The sequence below is a fragment of the Crassostrea angulata genome, chromosome 3 (assembly GCF_025612915.1).
Source record: "Crassostrea angulata isolate pt1a10 chromosome 3, ASM2561291v2, whole genome shotgun sequence".
In the NCBI taxonomy this organism is placed as follows: Eukaryota; Metazoa; Mollusca; class Bivalvia; order Ostreida; family Ostreidae; genus Magallana; species Magallana angulata.
In genome coordinates, this window is record NC_069113.1 from 4,744,573 (window position 1) to 4,767,835 (window position 23,263).

The following is a 23,263-nucleotide window of genomic DNA, read 5'->3' on the forward strand; positions in this document are numbered from 1 at the left end:
GCAATTTAAAAGCTCTTGGTGCCCACCACTGCAGCAAATGATGATCAATGCTAATGTATCTTTATTAGTTGACAAAATGTAATTTAATGCTATTCACTTTCAAATTTTTAGGTTTAAAAGATGTAGTTGTTGCAATAATAAATGTAGCAGCAATGTTTATGCACCTGACAAGTGTTCCCAGCTTCACAGACAAAATTTCTACACAGAGCTAATAAAATGTACTAACAAAACTAAACATAGGTTCAATATGACCTATAAAATATATCTCTAAATTAAAACCTGTAAATGAATCCATAGGGGGAAAGTATGTAATTTTCGTCTCTATGGTTGAATATAAATTCAAATAACTATCTGTTTATATGCTTTTATGGTTGTAAGTTTTTAATCTACCCCTCTACCTGCTGCAAGTGATAGACAACACCTTAACTTCAATATAAAATTTGTGCAACATTACCTAGTACAATTCGAAGGTGTTTAAACCTCGTTAAAGCATCTTTCTTTGGATCCGATACTTTCAGTACGGATTTCTTTAGTTCCCCTTCTTTGGTGCGTGTTCTAAACATGTCCAGAACACTAGACATTTAAAATATTTTAAGTGAATTTCTCCAATTTCTCATCTTCTGTCATTTTCGTCTGTTTACTTGCGCATGCGTACAAAAAAATAAGAATGTTGAGCCCGATCAAATATTCTCTGTTATTATTTTTATGTCTTTTTACTAACCGTCTTGTAACGTTTTCAGGCGTGTGTCGGTATGATAATTATAATTTCTTAATTCATAAACAATGGAAACTGTAAATTTTGAATCAGAACATGAAATGATACACGACTAAGTCGATGAAAGTCTTGTCTAAAACTTTGGCCGAAAAGGGGAAGTAACCGTGAATGAGTCATTATAAAGAAAGAAGGAAGACATCAACGACAAGATATAGTTCGATGAATCTTGCATGAGTTTGAACGCTAGTTCTTCTACTGACTCCGATAGTCTCTCGGAAACAAAACCTCTAATGGAGACTCATGTCGATGTCAACCGGAGGCAGTATGAAGATATAAGATCTAATGACAGAGCAACACGAGAGTCTGCGCAGGTTATAGTTATTCTTGATTTGATTGAGTATTATAAAATTAAAAATCTTCAGACCGTTTGTCATTGTAAATCCTCCCTAACTTCATTAAGTCAGAAGAAGTCGATATTTTAAGCCACTATGAATAGAATTATACAAATGAATAGCCTTGGCTACCGTCAAAAATGAAAAAAAGTTAAAATATTTCTTTTAAAAATCTGTGCATTGTATGTTTGAATTGAAAAAGAATGTATGTAAAATGCGCTTGCCCTTGATGCTTTTGCCTTAATTTCCATTTGACCAGAGTCCATTCGCCATTGTTCGGTCAAGAACATTTTGGCATATATAATAATCTGTCCCAAGATATTTATGCAGCACATTTTGTCGATTTTTGATAAAAAACAAAACAAAACACATACATGTGAAGAAAGTGCAATTGAAATCGATGAAAGGATATCATAATTGACACATTATCATTTTTCACTCTGAAAAATACACAGGAACGAAAACAGATTTCTTACGGAGTTTTATAGTGTGGAATGTTTACATCTTTTCTCCATTCGGAAGTCACTCGGAATACTTTGCGTCATTTTCAACGTTGTCATCCGGGTCTGCTTCAATACAAAAAAACTCCTAAACATCCCATTTTTTTTTAGCAGTGAATCGATACATGATAAGCTAAAGGGGGCGCTTCAACAGAGAAATCTTTGAAATTTTTCATACTTTTTAAATAACATTGTTTGAACCCTAAGGTAGCTAAAGATATTTAGTAATTAAGCAAAATGTGAATCAAGGATATTTTGAGACATGGTATGATTATTTAAAACATATAATTCTAACAAGATTTCTCTGTAAATAGAGTATCAAAGAAATAAATATAAACCTGCATGCAGAGGATTAACACATACTCTAAGTCTAGACTGACATAGCTGCATGCATTTTCAACACATAGAATAAATTATTGATTATGAGAAAAATGCTTTAGATAGAAATAAGGCCATTAAAACAATTTTTCACAATTGGATCTACCTATCTGTTAATTCATTACACTTAAGGTCACATGCTTAGTCTAAATTAAGATTTATTATAGATTATGAAAATGATCATCTATCTTCTAATTGCCAATCTATATTAATGAGTTTACCCTATTTCTCTATATTACTTTATATACTGCAGGCTGAAGAAAACCATGACAGAGAAGTGAGTACACAGTCAAGAGGGAATAGAACGTCGGCCCAGAGACGGCCTGCTCGGTCAGAGGAAGAGGAGGAGGATGATACCCTGCTGTACGGTGCTAAACATGTCATCATGTTATTTGTTCCCGTCTCTCTCTGTATGGCAGTCGTGGTCGCCACCATCAGCTCTGTGACATTCTACACAGAAAAAGGAGGCTATCTGTAAGTGTTCTATTCAGTGATATGTATAAGGACAGGCTTGTTTGTCAAGTTGGTAGAGATTACATACATGTATAAAAAATGAGTCACAGATTTTTAAGAAGAAAATGAAATTTTTTTATTTAATAATTGTGCAAAGGATTTCTAGATCAAAGGATAACATATTTTTAAAACATTTGTTGTTTACAGAGTGTACACACCTTTTCATGATGGAGACAAAGCAGATGCTGATACAGGCACAAAAGTCTGGCAGTCGGTGGCTAATGCTTTGATCCTGTTGGGAGTCATCTGTGTAATGACTATTGTCCTTCTGTTACTGTATAAATTCAGGTGTTATAAGGTAACTCAATCTCTCATTCTCTCCCTTTCTCTTCTTCTCTCTCCCTCACAATAACAGAGACTGAAAGTCACTTTCAGCACATTTTTTGAGCTTTAAAACACATCATAATTGCATGTTTAATTATGAGTTCTCCTTTTTTATTTCCTTTTTTAATTAGACTCTCCTTATTAAAGCACATTTAAATGGCAAACATAAAAATTAAAACATAATATTAATTAACACCTGTAGGATTCGGAGATGTTCTACGGAATTTTCATTTTTCCAGCATTAAAGCCCATTTCCCAGAATACCGAAACCTAAAATTTTAATGTTCCATGATTCCTGTGCTGATTTTAGTGCTCAAATTTTGATTGCAGCAAATTAAAAGAAAGGAGGATTGATAAACAAATAAGAAAATGCAACTTATTATCAGCTCTGCAGCTATTTTGCATTTGATATATTACATTTAGCTTTAAACATTATAAATGTGTATTTTTTTTTTCTGGTACTATTTAATTTGATAAATATGTCCAAATTTTAATTAAATTGATTCAAATCAAGAAAAAATCCATGAAAGTATTTTTAAATGAATCAAATTAAGCAAACTCTAAATCATCTTAGCCTTAGACAATAATATTGGCTTTGGTCTTTGATACCGTAAGTCAATTTGCTGTTGCAGGTGAATTTTTGGATGGTGGATAACTGTATTTCTAATTTGATCGCCTATTTGAGGATAAAATGTATAACATTACTAGTAAAGGCATGAGTTGATACATGTATCTGGGATTGAGAATTAACCTAAACAAAAAACCTGGATAAAAGTCCATGATTGTACGATTCATAGATTAAGTAAAATTTTCATTATTTTCAGCTTTAAATTTTGTTTTCTTGATTTTTTAGGTGATTCATGGCTGGCTGATTGCATCATCACTAATGTTATTGTTCTTATTTTCCTACATCTATTTGGGGTAAGATTTTGAGTTAATTATTTATTTTACATAGGTTTTAAATCTATCATGAACAGTTCTATTAAAATGATATCATGTTTTAATAGATATTAACTCCAGCAGTAATTTAACTGCATTGATTTTGTTAGCCTGTACCTGTATATACTGTAAATTCTTTATATTATGCTAGTACTTAATTCTGCAATCCCGCTGTTTTGTATCAAATTGCGAGAATATTGCGAACGGGGAACTTTTATCCATATTTCTTAAATTTTTCAACTCTTAGAAAATAGAAACAAGATTTTGAAATCCGCGAGGGTACTTCTTGTGATTTTACGCGGATGTTAATTCCTTGCATTTAGTTAGGAATCTACAGTAACAAGGATGTGACTGTCTTTCCAGGGTGGTGCTACAAGCCTACAATGTGGCCATGGATTACATAACCGTGGCTCTCCTGATGTGGAACTTTGGGGTGGTGGGGATGATTTGTATTCACTGGAAGGGACCACTCTTTCTTCAGCAGGCTTACCTGATCGTCATATCGGCCCTGATGGCCCTCGTCTTCATCAAGTACTTACCAGACTGGACAACATGGGTGGTGCTGGGGGTCATGGTCATCTGGGGTAGGTGGACTCATTCACATCTTTTATCATAATCAAATGATATCGATCAAGTAATTGACTGTCTGGCTTTATATTTTAAGATTTCAGATAATTGGCCATTTTATTTCAATGATTGTAACTCCTTGTTTCAAAAACAAGAGAATGAGATGCGCCATATTTTGCTTGCTTAAAGTCTTGGATGTGTCTCATTTACTATCATTATTTTAATATTGCAAGCACTCTATAGGTTCATAAGATTAATGTGGTGACTTACAATCTCATGTGAAAACTTTTTAGCTACATGGAATTGCTCTCTAATACATGTACATGTATTATCAAAAATAAAATGAATATTGAATTGTTGAATGGATTAAGTAGAAAGAGATACCAGTACAGGTGTACATGGTACCAGTCTTTACTCGTTATTGTGAATTGGATTATGATCATTGAAAACAAAATCCCTCTTTATTGTTACCCATGGTTACAAATTTTTATAAACTACAGAAATTTTGATTAATTCTTTTGATTGCATAGCCATTTAAAATTGGAATGTATACTTATACCAAAAAACTTCTGTTTCTAGATCTAGTGGCTGTGCTCTGTCCAAAGGGACCTCTGAGGATATTAGTGGAAACAGCCCAAGAGAGAAATGAACCAATATTTCCCGCACTTATTTACTCTTGTAAGTGCTCAAATTGCCATATTTTGGACTTTTATTAATTTAGGGTAGTATGAGACACTTGAGATATGAAAGTACATCATTTTCTAATCGCAATCAACCATTCTTAAATTGATCATAAAATGCAGTTTAAGAATTCTTATAAAAGTAAAAAAATTTGAACTGATTTAGGTTTCAAGACTTTTAAGACCAATGAATTTTTCACCTATTGCACTACAGTGTTTAACATCCAGATTGGAAACGAAAAATAATTATTAGTTTCAATTGAAAGTACATCACAATATGTAGATGGGTCATACATCCTTAATACATTTGTTTCATGCATGGGATGTCGGTCATATAAGTAAGATTAATAGCCTTAAAGAGGAATAAAATTCTGCTTAGTATACATGTATTACCATAGATTCATAGAATAAGAAATTCAACACAAATGTATTTGTCCTTTACAGTGTGATGTATTTGTCAGTAACAGTGTGTTGTATTTGTCCTTAACAGTGTGTTGTATTTGTCCTTAACAGTGTGTTGTATTCATCCTTTACAGGGTGTTGTATTTGTTCCTACAGTATATTGTATTTGTCCTTTACAATGTGTTGTATTCATCCTTTACAGTGTGTTGTATTCATCCTTTACAGTGTGTTGTATTTATCCATGACAGTGTGTTGTATTTGTTCCTACAATGTATTGTATTTGTCCTTTACAGCATGTTGTATTCATCCTTTACAGTGTGTTGTATTCTTCCTTTACAGTGTGTTGTATTTGTCTGTAACAGTGTGTTGTATTTGTCCTTAACAGTGTGTTGTATTCATCCTTTACAATGTGTTGTATTTGTCCATAACCGTGTGTTGTATTCATCCTTTACATTGTGTTGTATTTGTCCTTTACAGTATGTTGTTTTTGTCCTTTACATTGTGTTGTATTTGTCCTTTACATTGTGTTGTATTTGTCCTTTACAGTGTTTTGTATTTGTCCTTTACATTGTGTTGTATTTGTCCTTTACAGTGTGTTGTATTTGTCTTTTACATTATGTTGTTTTTCACTTTACAGCCACCATGATTTGGTCTGTTGTTGGAATGGCAGATGATGGATCAGATAAAAAGAAGAAAAAGAAGAAGAAATCCAAAAAGAAACGTAAATCTAGACCTGACAAGCCTTCCTTCTTCTAATACATGTACATGTAGTTGGGATCATTATTTTGTATAAATTCATTTGCACAGAATTGAAATATACCAAAACAGCTAAATACTAAACAAGCAAGAGTATAACCATATATTATATTCTTAGAGAAAATATACCCTTTTCCGCCATGTGCAACATAAACCAAAAATTTGCCTACCCCTGTGTAATCAACTCTAAGGGTGTGTAATAAATTTTATTACACACCCCTTTCCGCTGATCATAAGTTATTATGCCATACAAATCTATATGCGTAGTTCAATTATAATGTACGAGTAGATATTTAATTGTACGATTGCTGAAAATTATATTAATATAATTAATAAGGAGTCATTCTTTGCATATTATAAGGTGATCAAATATGGTCGGGCGTGATCAAGTCTATCATATAGCCCTTTGGACTTTATTGGATTTGATCACTGTCAACCGTATTTGATAACCTCATAATTCTCAAAGAATGATTTTTTTGTTTCTTTACTGAATGTGGCCATTGTTTAACCAGCAGAGGCAGCTACAGCTGAACCGGACCGGGTGGAGGAGGATTTAGACGGCGGATTCCTGGAGGAGCGGCCCACCAGACAGCTGTCCCAGAGCACCGAAGAAACAGCTAGGGTCTGTATCAGAGTATATTAAGATAGCTAGGGTCTGTATCAAATATGTAAAGACAGCTAGGGTCTATATCAGAGTTTATTAAGAAAGTTAGGGTCTATATCAAATATTTAGAGATGGCAAAGATTGGTATCAAATTATATAAAGACAGCTAGGGTCTATTTCAGAATATTTAGAAATAGCAAGGGCCTGTATCAAAGTACATGTATATAGAGATGTAAGAGGTGTGAAACATATCCAAATTCTTCAATATCAGCCCTGCAGGATCCGTATCAGCCCTGGAGGTTGATACTGTATGTGTGTTGTAAAGTAAGCTTTATCATGTATGCAAAAACTTTGTATTTATTACAAAGTATGTAATATAGGTGGTTATCGTACCCCATGCGATAGTGCGAGGGTAGAATGTTTTTGATCTGTTAGTCAGTCCTATTATGTCAGCGTAACTTCTTTTGAACTGCTGCATAGAATTTCATGAAACTTTGTTGTTATTAAAGACACAATGTATAGATGAACACATTACCAGGAAACTATTGATTCTGTGACTTTTGTGAGAAATTTGACCTTTTTGAACTTTGTCCATTTATTAAGTATAGTAATGAACATTTTTAATAAGCACAACTACTCTCAAAGCATTGCACAGAATTTTGTAAAAATCTGTAGAACCTTGAACACAATGTCTAGATGTGCATATTACAAGAAAATTCCAACTCCTATTTTCTTGGAACTTTGGTCATTTTTAATTTAGAATTTAGCGCCGTTAAAGACAAAAGCATAGATGTGCTTTTTATGCATACCCTGCCATTCATTATGTGAAGTTACAGTACCTGTGGGAGCATGGAGTATGTGAGCTTGCTCATTATTTTTTTTCATTATAATAATGTGGATATTTCAGGCTGTGAGGGCCGCTAGAGTTTTAGGAGATACAGAGAATGGGCAGCGAACAAATTCATCAAGAAACCCGACCAGAGAAGAGGAAGAGGAGGAGGAGGAAGAAGAAAGTATGGCCGCCATTTCTCTTTTCTATATCACTGATCAATTGTTTAAATTGTGACCTAATATTGCATACATTTCACAAGAAAACCAATGGTTGAAATAGAGTAGAAAGTAAAAGGACATCTCTGTGTTTCCATTGGAATGGTATTTTATTTCATGGAGATGTTATAAGAGATATGAAAGAATATGTATTACATAGTTTTTTTGAACTAGAAAATGGACTTGGTTCATCTTAAATTCCTTAAAGTGTAATTTTTTGGAAAGCCAATTCATGTGTGTATTGCTGAAAAGCTCTAGTGATTAAAGTTCATTTAACATACATTTGATGAATTTTAGGAAATATCTCATTTTTGTGACGTCATGGACACAAAAGTTAAATTGAGTGCTAAGTGGATACAAGATATTTAAGGAAATATTTAGTTAGACAATAATGTAATAGGAATTTCCAATAATTTAGATATCTTTTGGAGGCAAAATCTACACCTATTTACATACAGTCCTTTCACATAGCTATTACTTAGGTTTATGTACTACATGTAATTAACCTTGATTTTTCTCTCCACAGGGGGAGTGAAGCTTGGTCTGGGGGACTTTATATTTTATGGTGTGCTCGTGGGTAAGGCCTCCTCCAATGGGGACTGGAACACCACACTTGCCTGCTTCGTGGCCATTCTTATAGTAAGTATCTTTTCTACAAGTACATTGTACATTGTATTTCTCAGTGCTGTTCAAAATGACAAATGTACATCTCAATTGTGTACAAGGATTTACAGGGCGTTGGAAGTGAAGGCACTCAGTGTCACAGCTTTTTAATTTCCTATTCTTGTGCCCTTTGAAATTTATCACTTGAGATACTTGTATATCATTCAAATTTTGTTGTTAAATTATTACATTATGTAAATGTATACAATATTACAAGCAATCTGATTAAAATCGGCTGATATTCTTGGATATATGGTTTATGTAGCATATCAAAGTGCATTTGAATCAGATTGAACAGGTTGGGACCAATCGCCCGAATTGGATATAATAGCCCGTTTGGGATATAAGAGCCCAAATGGGATAGAAATTTCAAGTGCAAAAAAAAAAAAAAATTATTTGGTAATTTTTGATATAAATTTGCATTAATGTTTATCAAATGCAACAACTTTTGGTTAGCAAGTTGTCCTATAAGCCTATACATTATTGTATTTGTAAGATTGATCCCCTAGAAGTTTTGGATATATTGAGGGATCAATCTCCGTAATAGTATGGTTACAGAAAAAGTTGTTTACCAAAACTTGTTACATTTCATCTATTCTAATGCGAATTTACCATATTTCTAGCAAAATAAAAATTTTCTATTTTTTGCACTTCAAATTTATATCCCATCTGGGCTATCATATCCCAAACGGGCTGTTGTAGCCATTTGGGCGATTGGTCACTATTATTGTTATTTTGTTTACAAGGACTGTGTAACTAGCCCTCTTCACCATCACTTTATTATGATACTGATCAATGGTATTTTGTTTACAGGGACTTTGTAGATAACCATCTTTCACCACCACTAATTATAATTCTGACCAATGGTTATTCTGTTTACAGGGACTGTGTAACTATTATGAAACTGACCAATGGTTATTCTGTTTACAGGGTTTGTGTTTCACTCTCCTACTTTTGGCCATCTTCAGGAAGGCGTTACCGGCTCTACCCATCTCCATAACTTTTGGACTGATTTTTAATTTCACCACAAGCCTTTTGGTCCAGCCCTTCGCCGACCGTTTGTCAGCCTCACAGGTTTACATATGAGACCAGCCTAAGGCAGGAAGAAATAGACAGTCCTCAGTTTCACGTCTCCATACACTCATAATGAGACATGATTTATGTTGTCTTTTTAAATGTGATTTGTGTTTTGTATCTCTGTGTTATCCAAAAAAGACATTTTTGACAGGTGTACATGTATATATTATTCTTAACGATGTACAAGGCATTTCTCAGGAAAAAAAGTGAGGTGTCCTATAACTTTATCACTAATCATTGAATATTCATTATTTTAAAAGTATATTTTCCAAAAATTGAAATTTCAGTCTGTGCTTCATTGTTTCCAGATTAATACAATTGTTCATTCTTTATTTGATGTGCGGAAGAACATCGATGATTTGGAATAAATATTCTTGGTTTTATCAATACATGACCCGAGTTAATCTATTGGTCGAGTAATTAAGCTGTTGATTGATAAGGAAGTGACAAGTGTTGAAGTCCGCCACGTGATAAGCAGATAGTTCACCTTGTGAAGAGCGCACGGTGTTAGCCCTGTCACACGCAAACATCTCATTCGTCACTTGGAAAGCGCTCCATCTCCCACCTGCCCTCCTCTTGGCAAGGATCAACAAGTTTCCTTTATTTTTTTTTCCATCTCCCTCTTAACTATGTAAATGCTTTGAATTCGGTAACATTTTACTGGTTTTGAAATATTCAAAAACATTAATTTCATGTTTGTATTTCTGTTGTAAAAAAAGTTCGGAGCCTTCTGATATAAGAAATTTAAATCGCCAAACATAAGTAAACCTGCAATTGTTTGGCGATATTTATCACCGTTAAAGGTCCCGCTAACAGCGAACCGTAACAATGCATATATATTGAAAGGATTAAACCAGGTAGATTTGCTGAATAGAATTTATTACCGGATTAATGAGTGATATTTGAAATCGTGTTTGGCGCAGAAGTCGGCAAAGGACACAAAAAGGGAAAACGGAAAGGGCTACTTGTGACAGAAGCATGTCCCGCTGAATTGATGAAATTCCAAAAGGGTAAAGTTGATGTTGAATGATATTCGGAGAACTTGGCAGAGGATCACCGACTATATTTGCCTATTGCCTGAGATTAATGAATGCTTGCATTAAAGGGGCGTCGTTCTCTCGCACTTGTACTCGGAAAAAGCCTCTTTTAGGTTGATACGTTTGGAAAGGTCACTGCTCTTTGGGTTCACGGATCTTGGAGAACCTGTTCTGGGGAATGATATACAGATAAAAAACAAAACAATTTACAATGGGGAACCTGAAATCCAAATTGAAGCGTTCGAAAAGTAAATCCAAAAAGTCGGCTCAGTTACCCGACTCTTCATCCACCAACAAGACTGTGGATCCGCGCCTACCGTTCTCAAACTACCGACAGATCTTTAATATTCGTAATGGATGGAAATCGGTGGCCCGGGTGATGGAGGACACAGCCAAAGAAACTCTTATCAGGTAACCATTCTACCTTTGGGGGGGGGGGGGGGGGGGGGGGGGTTGGCTAAGTGCCGCGGCATGTCACAATTAAATCCCCCTTCATCATTTTACTCACGTTTAAGTTTCTTATACGTTTCAGATAACATGTTTAATTACGTATTTTAAGTACCAATAATGGCTTTCACTTCACCGACGATTATTTTTAGGCAGTTGAGCTTATCAATTTGCATTTTTGTATGTAACCACATTTTGACCATAGGGTTCAATGATCGTGATATTTTGAAGGGTCATTCCGATTTCCCTGTAATTGGACGTATTGCAATTTCTGCAATGTGGTTTTCGATTTAGAGAAATATATAAAGTTGTTACAAGTGTCATGTTATCGAAATTTATTTGACAGATTTTTGAGAGACACCTAGGGATTTTTTTTTACTATGTATATACTTGAGTCTGTAGTTCGACTGTTATAAATATGACACTGTGAATGTATACCAGTATATATTAATAGCAGGGTTTCAAGTACTTGTATTTAGTATTAACAAATTGTTTGTTAAAGTTCTCCTCTACAAAAGCATTTGACCTGGAGGATAAAGTAAATTAAAATCTAATTCCGCATTGTAATTACTAGGTATTGTGTGTTTTGTAAGATATGGACACCCTTCTCGAGTTTAAATCCCACGGGAGACATTGTTACAAAATGGATGTCGTAAAGATTGTCATTGCTTCTCTAGGTACAAAGTACCGTTTTATATTAAATATATGAACGTACTCTTATCCAAGAGATAACTTTTTGGGGTTCTTTTAAACATCTCTTTTGCAAATCGATACTTGTTAATCAAAACTTCGAATAACAAGTTTCGAAGATAGGCCTAGCTTTGAATATAGAATTTGATGATTCTTGAGAGATATTTTGCACGAGCAGTGCACGTATTTTACAACTATATAGTGCATGTAATAACACTAGTCGTCGGATGTGTTTCGGCAGGTGGAGGTTGTTGAGCTCTTGAGTGAAGATTAAGTATAAAATGAAATACGCTGTATCTAACAATCGTTATTTTTGGTAATATATAAACGTTTTGCAAATGTCCTTGCAGATTTATGTAAATTTTTCTGGAATAGGATCATCTGTTAAAAAATCATTAGAAGGAATTATAAGAAAAAAAAACCAACACTGTTTGTACCCTGATGTCTACATATTGGTTAATTTGTACTGTAAACTATATTTTTCTGTTTTTTTCTCACCTCAATATTATGTCATTACGTGAAAAAAAAGTTGAAAATGAACTGTTTTAGTCAATTTTGATATATTTATTTTTAACAAAGCGAAGATAAAAATCGATCGAATAGATAAGAAATATAACTATTGCTTTCTGGACCCGCTTTTCTGTTATTGCATACCCATTAAACTCCGCTGGCTTTTTATAAAGAAAAAGATAACATTGTCAATATTAAATCAATTGCTTACACAAATTTCAAGCTGTTTTCTAAATGAGCTTCTTTTCATACAGCTTTGTATGGGGTTTCTGCTGTCAATTCAGAACACGTTCACTTCAGTTCACTGTATTTTGTCACAATTTATTTACGACGTAAACTCGTAGAGTTTGGAATCTATTACACTCTATTTCAGCTGGAAATGGCAGTTAAAATAAAGAAACATGGATAAACTAACGATGTTTGTGCCTTATATTTTCAAAAACAGCAACGTCATTAGATATTGTATCATTCTACAGACTATTGGAGAAACACCCCGAATACAGAGAGAAGTACCCCATGATAGCTAGTCTCAACACAGAGGAAGAACTCAGGGAGAGCTTGGAGTTTGAGACATACGCCATGCAGATCTTTGGACTCTTTGATGAGGTTATTCAAAATCTGGAAAACGTTGATGCAGCACTTGACGAAATCGAACACACCGGAAAACAACTCACGTTACAGCTTATCACGGTACCGGTTTTAGTTTTATCTTCAAACACACTCTTCCTTTTGTTTGTATTCGCACATCATTGAACAGAACGTTTGCATCAGTATAAAAGTAAATAAAATGAACCGTACATAAATATCCAAGTCAACATTATCTTTTGAATCCAATAATGATATGATTACACGTATTATTGAACATGTTTCACTGAATTATAATGCATTATTTCAAAGTGTTAAAAAGAATGCAAAACTGTTAATTTTAAATTTGAAATTCAACCATTATTATAGTCTTTTAGCTAAAAATTTCCGGACAAACGAACTATCAGAACATGAAGGACACACTAGCTTATGATACAAGCATCTAATTGGAATAACCTTCAATCTTGTCATTGAATATTGTATCTAGATAAATAATTTCTGACACGGGGGTTTACATGATAGCACTGTAATACTAGATATGTACACATTGCCTAAAATTGCAGTTGTTTCAGTGTTTTATATCGACCATGTTCATTTAGGAGACCCCCTAGCTGTATAGAGATTTATTTGCGTTTTATTTTTCATAGTCATGATACCGGTATCTTAAGTCCAGAGTCAACATTTGCTTTTAACCATCGCCTCACATCAAATTGATTTTGTTAACAAGACAAATGTGTTCTTTGTTGGCTTAAATGACTGCTAATCTCATGTGTTCGGGTCGGGCCGAGATTGCTAACGTTGTGTTTGATTGGTCTATTTCAGGATCTGGAGGAATGCTTTATGAACTCTTTACATTTGGTTCTAGATGAACGGTTTACAGATACATTACAGGAGAACTATCGCCTTTTGTATGGATTTGTCAAATCTAATATACCACAACAGGGTGCCTGACAGTAATGGCCTTGTAGTCCTGTATAGGAACGCTGTAAACGAATGTTTAGGACATATCAAGTGTACAACGTTACGAGTACAGACTGATATAATGGGACTCTGGACGTTGACTAATTTGGCAGGCACAGAAACACAACGAACACTTTATATCTTTATTTCATTAAATTATTTATTTCAGTAGAAGCAATATTACATAAGTAATTCTTCTATAGAACCATGCAATTATGGTGCATGTTGAATGAGAATTCATGCAAATATGCATATTGTATTTATATTATTTTGTGCAAATTTACTGGATGGTACAATATTTTATGCAGATGTTGCTACAATAAAAGCAGATATAGAAACAATCAATACTCGACCTTGAGTGCATAAAACTAGAACAAGAGGCCCACGGGCCTTGATGGTCACCTGAGTACCAAAGCCCTTAGATTGACATACCACAGAGTTTCATGTTTGCCTTTTAAGCTTCATTTCGAAATTTACACCCTTACCCAAATCTCAGATCCTCTGACAGTTACTTCCAATTCTATTATTTGATGTTTAAAAACATTTATTCATGAAAATAGGGGGGAGGGGGGGTGTGCTTCATAGACATTATAATCATGCATTCAGTTTTTCTTCACATGTGTGGGAATAGAGAAGGTCTTTTTAAAAAATTGGCATTTTTTGCATATTTGGTCCCGCCATGTAAACCCGGGCGTGGTGAGGTTATAAATTTTACAGTTTAAATTCCGCACAAACACACATCGACGGAAGAAGACCAACTGCGATACTGTAGATCACCTGAGTGACTCATGTGACCTAAAAAGGTCAATATCTTTGAGTTTAAAATGGCTAACGAATTCAGTGAAAAACAATGATAAATATACTAGTAACATGAATCAAACATAAGTGACATGATATACAAAATGTAGAGTTGTTAACTCAAATTAAATTAAGTACACGACTATATTGTACATAATTTATTTTGAGAAAATAAAATTCAGTAAACAACGATTGTAAAATCAACAATACAAAGAACATACCGTTCTTAATGCTTATTTTTATAAAATCGTGTAGGGTGATATGTTCACACTTCGTTCATTTTCTCGTCATCAAACAATTGCCGGATTCTTCAGATCAGAATATTCTTCTAAAACAGCTGAACATTTTGGTTGCTGCAAACACGCCGTATTTCAACACACAGGTCAAGGTCATTGATTGGTTAGGACACAGCACACTGCCCAACACTGTGTTTCTCTTTATATTTGTCCTTGACCTTGGCCGGTTGTTGATTGGTTGCTGCCATTACACATTGTTCGAACACGTCTTTCAATCCGTCTTTATTCATAGCGGAGCACTCTACATAAGACTTTGCACCGTTAGCATTGGCGAATTTAACACCGTCCTGAGAGGAAATAGGTCGCTTGTTTGTCTCTTTTAGTCGGCTTATCACCTCTGTATTTTCTCGCATGTCCGTTTTGGTTCCCACCAAAATATAAGAGGCCTTGGGAGAGAGTATCCGTATTTCCGTTAGCCAGTTCCGTTTAACATTCTCCAGAGTTTCCGGATCCGCGACACTAAAACACACTAGAAAAACATCCGTGCCACTGGTGAACAGCTCCCGTAGCCTGCGGTACTCGTCCTGTAAAAGATGAAGAGATACTCTTGTCATGTAAAATGTAAGACATTGAAATTTGATGACGAACATTTTCCGTCATAAGCGAAGTCATAAGTTTAATGAAATTGGACAAAGTTATTATTGTAAATGCGAGCATTTGATCTGAATGAATTTGTAAAAGAAAAGTTAAGAAATCAAGAAAAAATCGGAATTATATACTCAAATTAAACTGAATCTATCTTTATTAATGGGAGTCTTATCATAATTCGCTGAACACTAGAATATTCGTGAATTGCGTTGTTATGTCAATATACAAAATGCATGTTCATTGCCAGAAAGAAACAGTCAATCAATAGATTTTTTAGGGAAAAATCAATTTTAACAAATTCACATATCCCTGTGCATGAAACAAAAATTGATGTCATCGAATATGGATGAAATCAAACTACGATAAAAGAATGAAACCTACTCGTTATTTTAGAAAATGGTAAATATCATCAGCATACCGTTGAAAAGGAATAAAAAGACGAAAACAATTTTGTTTTATAGCCACTAGCATATTAATTTCATTTATTTAATTGGAAGGTATAAATAATTATTCTTGGCAATCCTTATTTCTCTGACAGTAACTAAGTCCAACAACAAAAAGAAACTAAACAGTCCGCTCCTCCCTATCCGTTTTTCACTTTTCAAATATCAATCAGGGATATCCTATAGTTCGCATTAAATTTTAAAATTTTGATTTAGGCAAACAGCTTTTCTAAATGTTTTAAGAGAAAAACTATACATAATACACAGTCACAATCAAGTGGCGCCTGTCTCACTTCAGAAACAACAAATGGTCTTATGTGTACAAACAAATATATATAAGTAACTCAGTCACCGAGGATATAAAACACAAAATCCATGATAACTGTATGGGTATTGGGTAAGTAAGCCTAGACGTTCATTACGTTTTATAACCTTTGACCAAATATAACATCATTTCAGTAACTTTATTATTCAAATAGATTCGTTTATCCAATTTTAACCAGTTCTAAAAGTTAAAGATATTCTTTTGATTTATTCAACATGAGCGGTCTAAACGACAGTTTGTTTATGTATAAACTTTATTCCATTATATGTATTTACATCTACCGAGTATGATTCTCTCTATTTCTTACGGAAACGTACACGTAGGCCTATAGTTAATTCATAGCTCTATTAAAACAGTTGAAATCAGCACGCCCTGTTTATCGATTACACGAAACCTACTGCGAATACAGAAAAACCACGGACTGCACGAAATAATCATGATGATGTCAGGCTCAAATTTTCACAGGACACGATTTGGCTGTTTCTTTTAGCTAACATACTAATGTTAACACTATTTTAGTGAATTTTACCTACTTTTTTCAATTAATTTATTAATTTGTTAAAGAAAGATGTTAATATAAACAATAAAATGCTTTCTTTGATGATTCATGCGGGTTATGATGGTAGCGATCATTGCAGAAAAGAATAATATAACCCGCTAACGTTTCTTGACTTCTTTCAATCTCGTTGAGTTATTTTACACATTTGCATCGATCACTGAAGGAGTTACTATAGTACTGGATCACTGAAGGAGTTACTATAGTACTGGATCACTGAAGGAGTTACTTGTATTGTTAACCATACGTAGTTTTTGTACAATTTAGCTACCAGAGATGAAAGAGAAAGTAGATGAAAAAGTACAAGGATACTATCGCAAATTAGAAGCAAAATAAATTACACCTTGAAGACAGAAAATTCTTACAAAGTATTAAAGAGGCGACACATGGAAGAGCTGGATTTTTATATGACAAAAGAAGAAAAGAAAACGGCTGATAGAAATGGAGACAATAAATGGAAGAAACAGAAAAGGAAAAAGACGAGTAGAAGAATTTAAACGGACATTAAAACATTCAACGGAGAAAAGAATAAAATTAGTTGAAAAGTTCTCACACAGTCATTTATACGGCTATCCGTTTACATGACTATGTGAAGAGAAGGCCGTGCCTGTAATTAAACACTATAAAGTATTTGATAAGTTAACTCCATAACAGACACGGTTAAGTGTTTTCATACCATCGACAACTATATAGTGCATGTACGAGTTAAGGTTTAATAAAAACAACAACATTTGAGTGTGTAATTACGTATAAATCTATCTTGAGAGTTTGGATGCTTGATAATATGCACATGGATGTTTATCAATATCGGGATCAATTTCTTACTTTATCAACTTTTCACTTTAGGAAATCATGGCACGCCCCAAACTAAAATTCGTGTTAGACTTACACTGGCTTATATACCCTTTTACAGCTACAGTAATTATTATAATAGTTATACCGTACATCTGCATACAGCTTTCCAAGTCACATTTGCACTTAAAAAACGTGATTTGAGATTTAAAAAAACGTTCCAAGACGAGTGCGTTCTGCATATTGTTTCTTAGTTCTCGGACGGCATAGTTATGTAGTATTATCACCCAAAGAAAGGTTAGTCATCCAAGAACATAATGTGTTATACACGTATTTAAACCTCCAATAAAACTTAAGTACCACACAAAGTAACAAAATACTACAATACTAGACAACCTGATACAACACTATAATACAAGACAACTTAACAAAGAACTAGACAACATAACACAGTACTACTGTACAAAGCAACTTTATTTAAGACAACAGTACAAGACAACCTGACACAATACTACAGCACCTGTCAACCTAATACAAGATTACACTACAAGACAACCTTACATAGTACGTGTACTATAGTACCAGACAACCTAATACATAACAACAGTACCATACAACCAAATACACGACTACAGTATCAGATAACCTACTTGTAATATAAGACAATAGTAAAAGACAACCTAATACACGACTACAGTACCAGACAACCTACTTGTAATATAAGACAACAGTACAAGACAACCTTATACACAACCACAGTACCAGACAACCTACTAGTAATTTAAGACAACAGTACAAGACAACCTAATACACGACTACAGTACCAGACAACCTACTTGTAATATAAGACAACAGTACAAGACAACCTAAAACACGACTACAGTACCAGACAACCTACTAGTAATATAAGACAACAGTACAAGACAACCTAATACACGACTACAGTACCAGACAACCTACTAGTTATATAAAACAACAGTACTAGACAACCTAATACACTACTACAGTACCAGACAACCTACTTGTAATATAAGACAACAGTACTAGACAACCTTATACACGACTACAGTACCAGACAAACTACTTGTAATAAAAGACAACAGTACAAGAAAATCTAAAACACGACTACAGTACCAGACAACCTACCTGTAATATAAGACAACAGTACTAGACAACCTAATACACGACAACAGTACCAGACAACCTACTTGTAATATAGGACAACAGTACAAGACAGCATAATACACGACTACAGTACCAGACAACCTACTTGTAATATAAGACAATAGTACCAGATAACCTACAAGTTATATAAGACAACAGTACAAGACAACCTTATACACGACTACAGTACCAGACAACCTAGTTGTAATATAAGACAATAGTACCAGACAACCTACAAGTAATATAAGACAACAGTACAAGACAACCTTATACATGACTACAGTACCAGACAACCTACTAGTAATATAAGACAACAGTACTTGACAACCTTATACATGACTACAGTACCTGACAACCTACTTGTAATTTAGGACAACAGTAAAAGACAACCTAATACACGACTACAGTACCAGACAACCTACTAGTAATATAAGACAACAGTACAAGACAACCTAATACACGACTACAGTACCAAAAAACCTATTTGTAATAAAAGACAGCAGTACAAGACAACCTTATACAACAGTACAAGACAACCTTATACACTACTACAGTACCAGACAACCTACAAGTAATATAAGACAACAGTACAAGACAACCTTATACACGGCTACAGTACCAGACAACCTACTAGTCATATAAGACAACAGTACTAGACAACCTTATACACGACTACAGTACCAGACACCCTACTTGTAATATAAGACAACAGTACTAGACAACCTAATCCACGACAACAGTACCAGACAACCTACTTGTAATATAAGACAACAGTAAAAGACAACCTTATACACGACTGCAGTACCAGACAACCTACTTGTAATATAAGACAACGGTATAAGACAACCTAAAACACGACTACAGTACCAGACAACCTACTTGTAATATAAGACAACAGTACAAGACAGCATAATACACGACTACAGTACCAGACAACCTACTTGTAATATAAGACAATAGTACCAGATAACCTACAAGTAATATAATACAACAGTACAAGACAACCTTATACATGACTACAGTACCAGACAACCTACTAGTCATATAAGGCAACAGTACTAGACAACCTTATACACGACTACAGTACCAGACAACCTACTTGTAATATAAGACAACAGTACTAGACAACCTAATACACGACAACAGTACCAGACAACCTACTAGTAATATAAGACAACAGTACAAGACAACCTAATACACGACTACAGTACCAGACAACCTACTAGTAATATAGGACAACAGTACTAGACAACCTAATAACCGACAACAGTATCAGACAACCTACTACTAATACAAGACAACAGTACTAGACAACCTAATACACGACTACAGTACCAGACAATCTACTTGTAATATAAGACAACAGCACAAGACAACCTTATACATGACTACAGTACCAGACAATCTACTTGTAATATAAGACAACAGTACAAGACAACCTTATACACGACTACAGTACCAGACAACCTACTTGTGATATAAGACAACAGTACAAGACAACCTTATACACGACTACAGTACCAGACAACCTACTTGTAATATAATACAACAGTACTAGACAACCTAATGCTAGAATTCAGCTAAGACAACTTTTAACAAAACTACAGTACTATACAATACTATTCTTTATATTATATACAATACTAATAACATAATACGAGATGACATTTAAAACAGTAATGTTCAATCCTGTTCAAGATTTCAGTACATGTAAACAAAACTGTTTAGTACAGATTTGATATGGGACTGCAGTACCGGTCAAACAAATGCAAGACTGCAAGCAATACGAAACCACCGATCCACTAAATATATACTTTTTAAGATACTAGAACACTCTCCACATGCAAATGCAGACAGCAATCCCACGTTTTCGTTGTAACTAAAGTCGTGTTGTAAACAACTTATTCTTGATGTAATTATGGGGAAATGAAATATAGTGTTTCAGCCTTCGTCGCTAGACAAAGTTAAACGAACACGCCCACTGATATACATGACAAAAGCCATGTTCAACAATATGTCTATAAGATATATATTACCAACCCTCACATTATAATTATATAACCGTTTTAACAGGGATCTATATACTAGTACATATAGTATTTTAGAATTTATGTCCTTGCTAGAAAAAATTCAACATTTGTATTTGCTAAACTTTAAAAAGTTGGCCTTACATGCTAGAACGTAGAAACAACACTTCTCTATTAGGAGTACTTTTTTTAGACCCTAAATATTCAATTGAGTGTAAAGATATCAACAAACGCTTTTAAAAACCCAACTTTACATATTCAAAATTATGATTTCTTTGAGTGGGCGTATGGGCTAAAATGATTTCAACTTTTTATTAAAAATGAACAACTATATCACAATTTTAGGTCTCGATAAAAAAACCTGCAGCTGTTGATTCTATAATTTAAATTATGGTTTGGGAAAACCAGTATTTTTCACAAGAGGTTCACATAATCACAAACCCTATCATACGCGGTCCGGACTTTGGTGAGCCCTGACCTTACAACGACAAACTTATTCACTTGATTTCACAGATTCTACTCGTTGACTAAATAGTTATCATCGTACTTAGCAGTAACTTGGGTAAGCCAACCATTAACATAAAGCAGCCAACCATAAACACAGCTGTAAATGCATTTAACGTTAATAACTTGTAAAGTAAGGCTTTTATCTGGAGTGATCACAATTTTCAACACGGAAGCCCATCTTGAGACTACTCACTTCCGTTTGCACACTAAAACAAACTGTCTAGATAACCCGTGTTGTTTTCCTCCCTGACTCACGTGATATTTCCCCCCTCCCTGACTCACCTCGCCTATAGTGTCCGTCAGTCCTAGAGTGTAGTTGGTGTTACACACCTCTATAGTGACCGGAACCTCATAAGCGTCGTTTCTACCGGCTGTTAAAAAAGTCAAGAGGCGTTAATGTGATGAGTGGGTAGTTTTAACAAAGCAGATGTCTTCCCGAATAGTGACCTTTATTATATGAATAAAACTACATATTGCATACTACACTAATGCTGAAGTAAAACAAAATATCCCCCTTCTCTTTCCATCATTAATCCCAATATAAAACACTTAAGTTTGATCATAGATAGTTTATCAGTGTTTTCTAGAATTCAGCTTGTCCGGATGTTGAGTTTCTAAAATCTTATAATATCGATGTAACATTATAGTATAAGCAAGCACAGAGTACTTGTAAATGAATTTGATATGTGGGCAAGTCCAAAACACAATCTGAATGTAGGAATATGCGTGTATTCAAAATCTGTGCATGAAATGAGTATAACCAATTTTGATCCTTGAACCATTATTTTGCGTTGACTGATTTACATCATGAACACATGATCACGTTGTTAACCTTTTTGTCAGCTAAGTACTAGAACTAAGTTGTTAAGAATGCACATTCTCGTACTTCATCACCTGTCGTCGATTGACTAGCTGGAGGGACATCGTGACCTATTGAAAACGTGACATCTCTCCGGTTATATGCATGCATCACCACAACGTCTTACACCATAGAACGAAAGAGTTAGTGTTAACTAGCCATAACTCTAAAGTAATCATTTTAAAATTTGGACCCGCTGCCTGATGGACTTTACCTTTGATTGTGCCACCCTCGTACAGGGAGGGGATGCGCCCGTCCGTGGGGAACTCGTCGTTGGCGAACGTCATCAGCATACATGTCTTCCCCACCCCACTGTCTCCCACCGCCGTCACCTTAATCTTCTTGGGGCTACTATCGACGTCCCCCGCGGCGGAGGGATCCTCAGCCATGTTTTGATGTGAACTGGCCTGTTACTTCCTCCTACTTATCCCCATGTATACTTTCCTTTCACTCCGTCGCACTATTATCCATCAATAAATATTTCCTTTTTTCACACGTAAACTGATCCCCGGCACTGTCAATGGGTTTAGTTTTCCTTGTTGGTAGTTTTGGCGGTCTTTGGATCAGGATGACGTGCTGTCAGGTCAGTCAACCACTAGTTATGTCTTACAACGATCAACTGAGCAACTAAACACTTAAACATGACCCCGAGTTCCACATCAAATAACCTCCGCGCCTCATCCTTTATCGACTTCCGGAAAAGGCACGTGACTTGTATAACACATTGTGAGGATTCAATAAACAAAAAAAGCTAATTATATACAGGATCAGTAATGATGAGGCTCCATTAACTACGAAACCTGTTTTGTAATTATCCCCAAAGTTAAGTACATGTACATTAAATATGCCCTTTTATGTGTCTCAAAATCAACGCCGTCTAAATAGGACATAAACGGGAAATGCATTATCCTGCTCAACAAAGTATATAATTACGCTTGTTAATGAAAAATGGTAGTATGTAATAGGAAATACTTGCGATTTGTTCATAGTTTACAGCTTATTATCTTGCTCATACTTTCGTGTTAATATATTTTCGCTATCTTGAAATGTTCACTCAGGGTGCAATGTTCTTTATTAAACAACTTGGAAAAAACAGTTTGTCGTTTTTTAGTACATGTGGAG

The 23,263-nt window shown here is 34.6% G+C and overlaps 4 protein-coding genes across 15 annotated transcripts in view; 2 read left to right on the forward strand and 2 right to left on the reverse strand.

Moving 5' to 3' along the window:
• Positions 1–661, reverse strand: part of LOC128175920 (ral GTPase-activating protein subunit alpha-1-like) — a 37,856-nt gene extending 37,195 nt beyond the window's left edge. For all 11 annotated transcript variants that reach the window (XM_052841826.1, XM_052841824.1, XM_052841822.1 and 8 more), the window contains exon 1: positions 455–661. In XM_052841826.1, coding sequence (XP_052697786.1) covers positions 455–581 — 127 coding nt within the window. In that variant the 5' untranslated portion in view covers positions 582–661. The remainder of the gene's footprint in view (positions 1–454) is intronic.
• A 94-nt stretch (positions 662–755) lies between these two features.
• LOC128175922 (presenilin-1-like) lies at positions 756–9,944 on the forward strand. 2 transcript variants are annotated; one of them, XM_052841834.1, is made up of 11 exons: positions 756–1,086; positions 2,239–2,459; positions 2,646–2,796; positions 3,676–3,743; positions 4,125–4,345; positions 4,908–5,006; positions 6,048–6,131; positions 6,682–6,788; positions 7,678–7,783; positions 8,344–8,456; positions 9,411–9,944. In XM_052841834.1, exons 1-11 carry the CDS (start codon positions 946–948, stop codon positions 9,564–9,566), a joined length of 1,467 nt encoding a protein of 488 aa, XP_052697794.1. In that variant the 5' UTR covers positions 756–945; the 3' UTR covers positions 9,567–9,944. The 2 variants fall into 2 exon arrangements, with proteins under 2 accessions (XP_052697794.1, XP_052697793.1); XM_052841833.1 differs by having other exon boundaries at positions 766–1,086; positions 6,679–6,788.
• A 457-nt stretch (positions 9,945–10,401) lies between these two features.
• Positions 10,402–14,131, forward strand: LOC128175927 (uncharacterized). Its single transcript, XM_052841841.1, has 3 exons — positions 10,402–11,005; positions 12,718–12,931; positions 13,649–14,131. Exons 1-3 carry the CDS (start codon positions 10,806–10,808, stop codon positions 13,775–13,777), a joined length of 543 nt encoding a protein of 180 aa, XP_052697801.1. The 5' UTR covers positions 10,402–10,805; the 3' UTR covers positions 13,778–14,131.
• LOC128175926 (uncharacterized) lies at positions 13,921–22,842 on the reverse strand. Its single transcript, XM_052841839.1, has 3 exons — positions 22,356–22,842; positions 21,565–21,653; positions 13,921–15,404 (listed from the first exon to the last, which is right to left on the reverse strand). The coding sequence occupies exons 1-3, from the start codon at positions 22,528–22,530 to the stop codon at positions 14,985–14,987; spliced, it is 684 nt and encodes a 227-aa protein (XP_052697799.1). The 5' UTR covers positions 22,531–22,842; the 3' UTR covers positions 13,921–14,984.
• Positions 22,843–23,263: the final 421 nt, after the last annotated feature.

Excerpts from the sequence above, each read along its gene's own strand:
- LOC128175926 (XM_052841839.1), bottom strand. The coding sequence starts at position 22,530 with ATGGCTGAGGATCCCTCCGCCGCGGGGGACGTCGATAGTAGCCCCAAG. Across the intron at positions 21,654-22,355 it reads CGAGGGTGGCACAATCAAAG|CCGGTAGAAACGACGCTTAT; the intron begins GTAAAGTCCATC and ends CTTTTTTAACAG. Across the intron at positions 15,405-21,564 it reads TGACGGACACTATAGGCGAG|GACGAGTACCGCAGGCTACG; the intron begins GTGAGTCAGGGA and ends CATCTTTTACAG.
- LOC128175927 (XM_052841841.1), top strand. The coding sequence starts at position 10,806 with ATGGGGAACCTGAAATCCAAATTGAAGCGTTCGAAAAGTAAATCCAAA. Across the intron at positions 11,006-12,717 it reads GCCAAAGAAACTCTTATCAG|ACTATTGGAGAAACACCCCG; the intron begins GTAACCATTCTA and ends ATCATTCTACAG. Across the intron at positions 12,932-13,648 it reads TCACGTTACAGCTTATCACG|GATCTGGAGGAATGCTTTAT; the intron begins GTACCGGTTTTA and ends GGTCTATTTCAG.
- LOC128175922 (XM_052841833.1), top strand. The coding sequence starts at position 946 with ATGAGTTTGAACGCTAGTTCTTCTACTGACTCCGATAGTCTCTCGGAA. Across the intron at positions 3,744-4,124 it reads TTTTCCTACATCTATTTGGG|GGTGGTGCTACAAGCCTACA; the intron begins GTAAGATTTTGA and ends CTGTCTTTCCAG. Across the intron at positions 8,457-9,410 it reads GCTTCGTGGCCATTCTTATA|GGTTTGTGTTTCACTCTCCT; the intron begins GTAAGTATCTTT and ends TTCTGTTTACAG.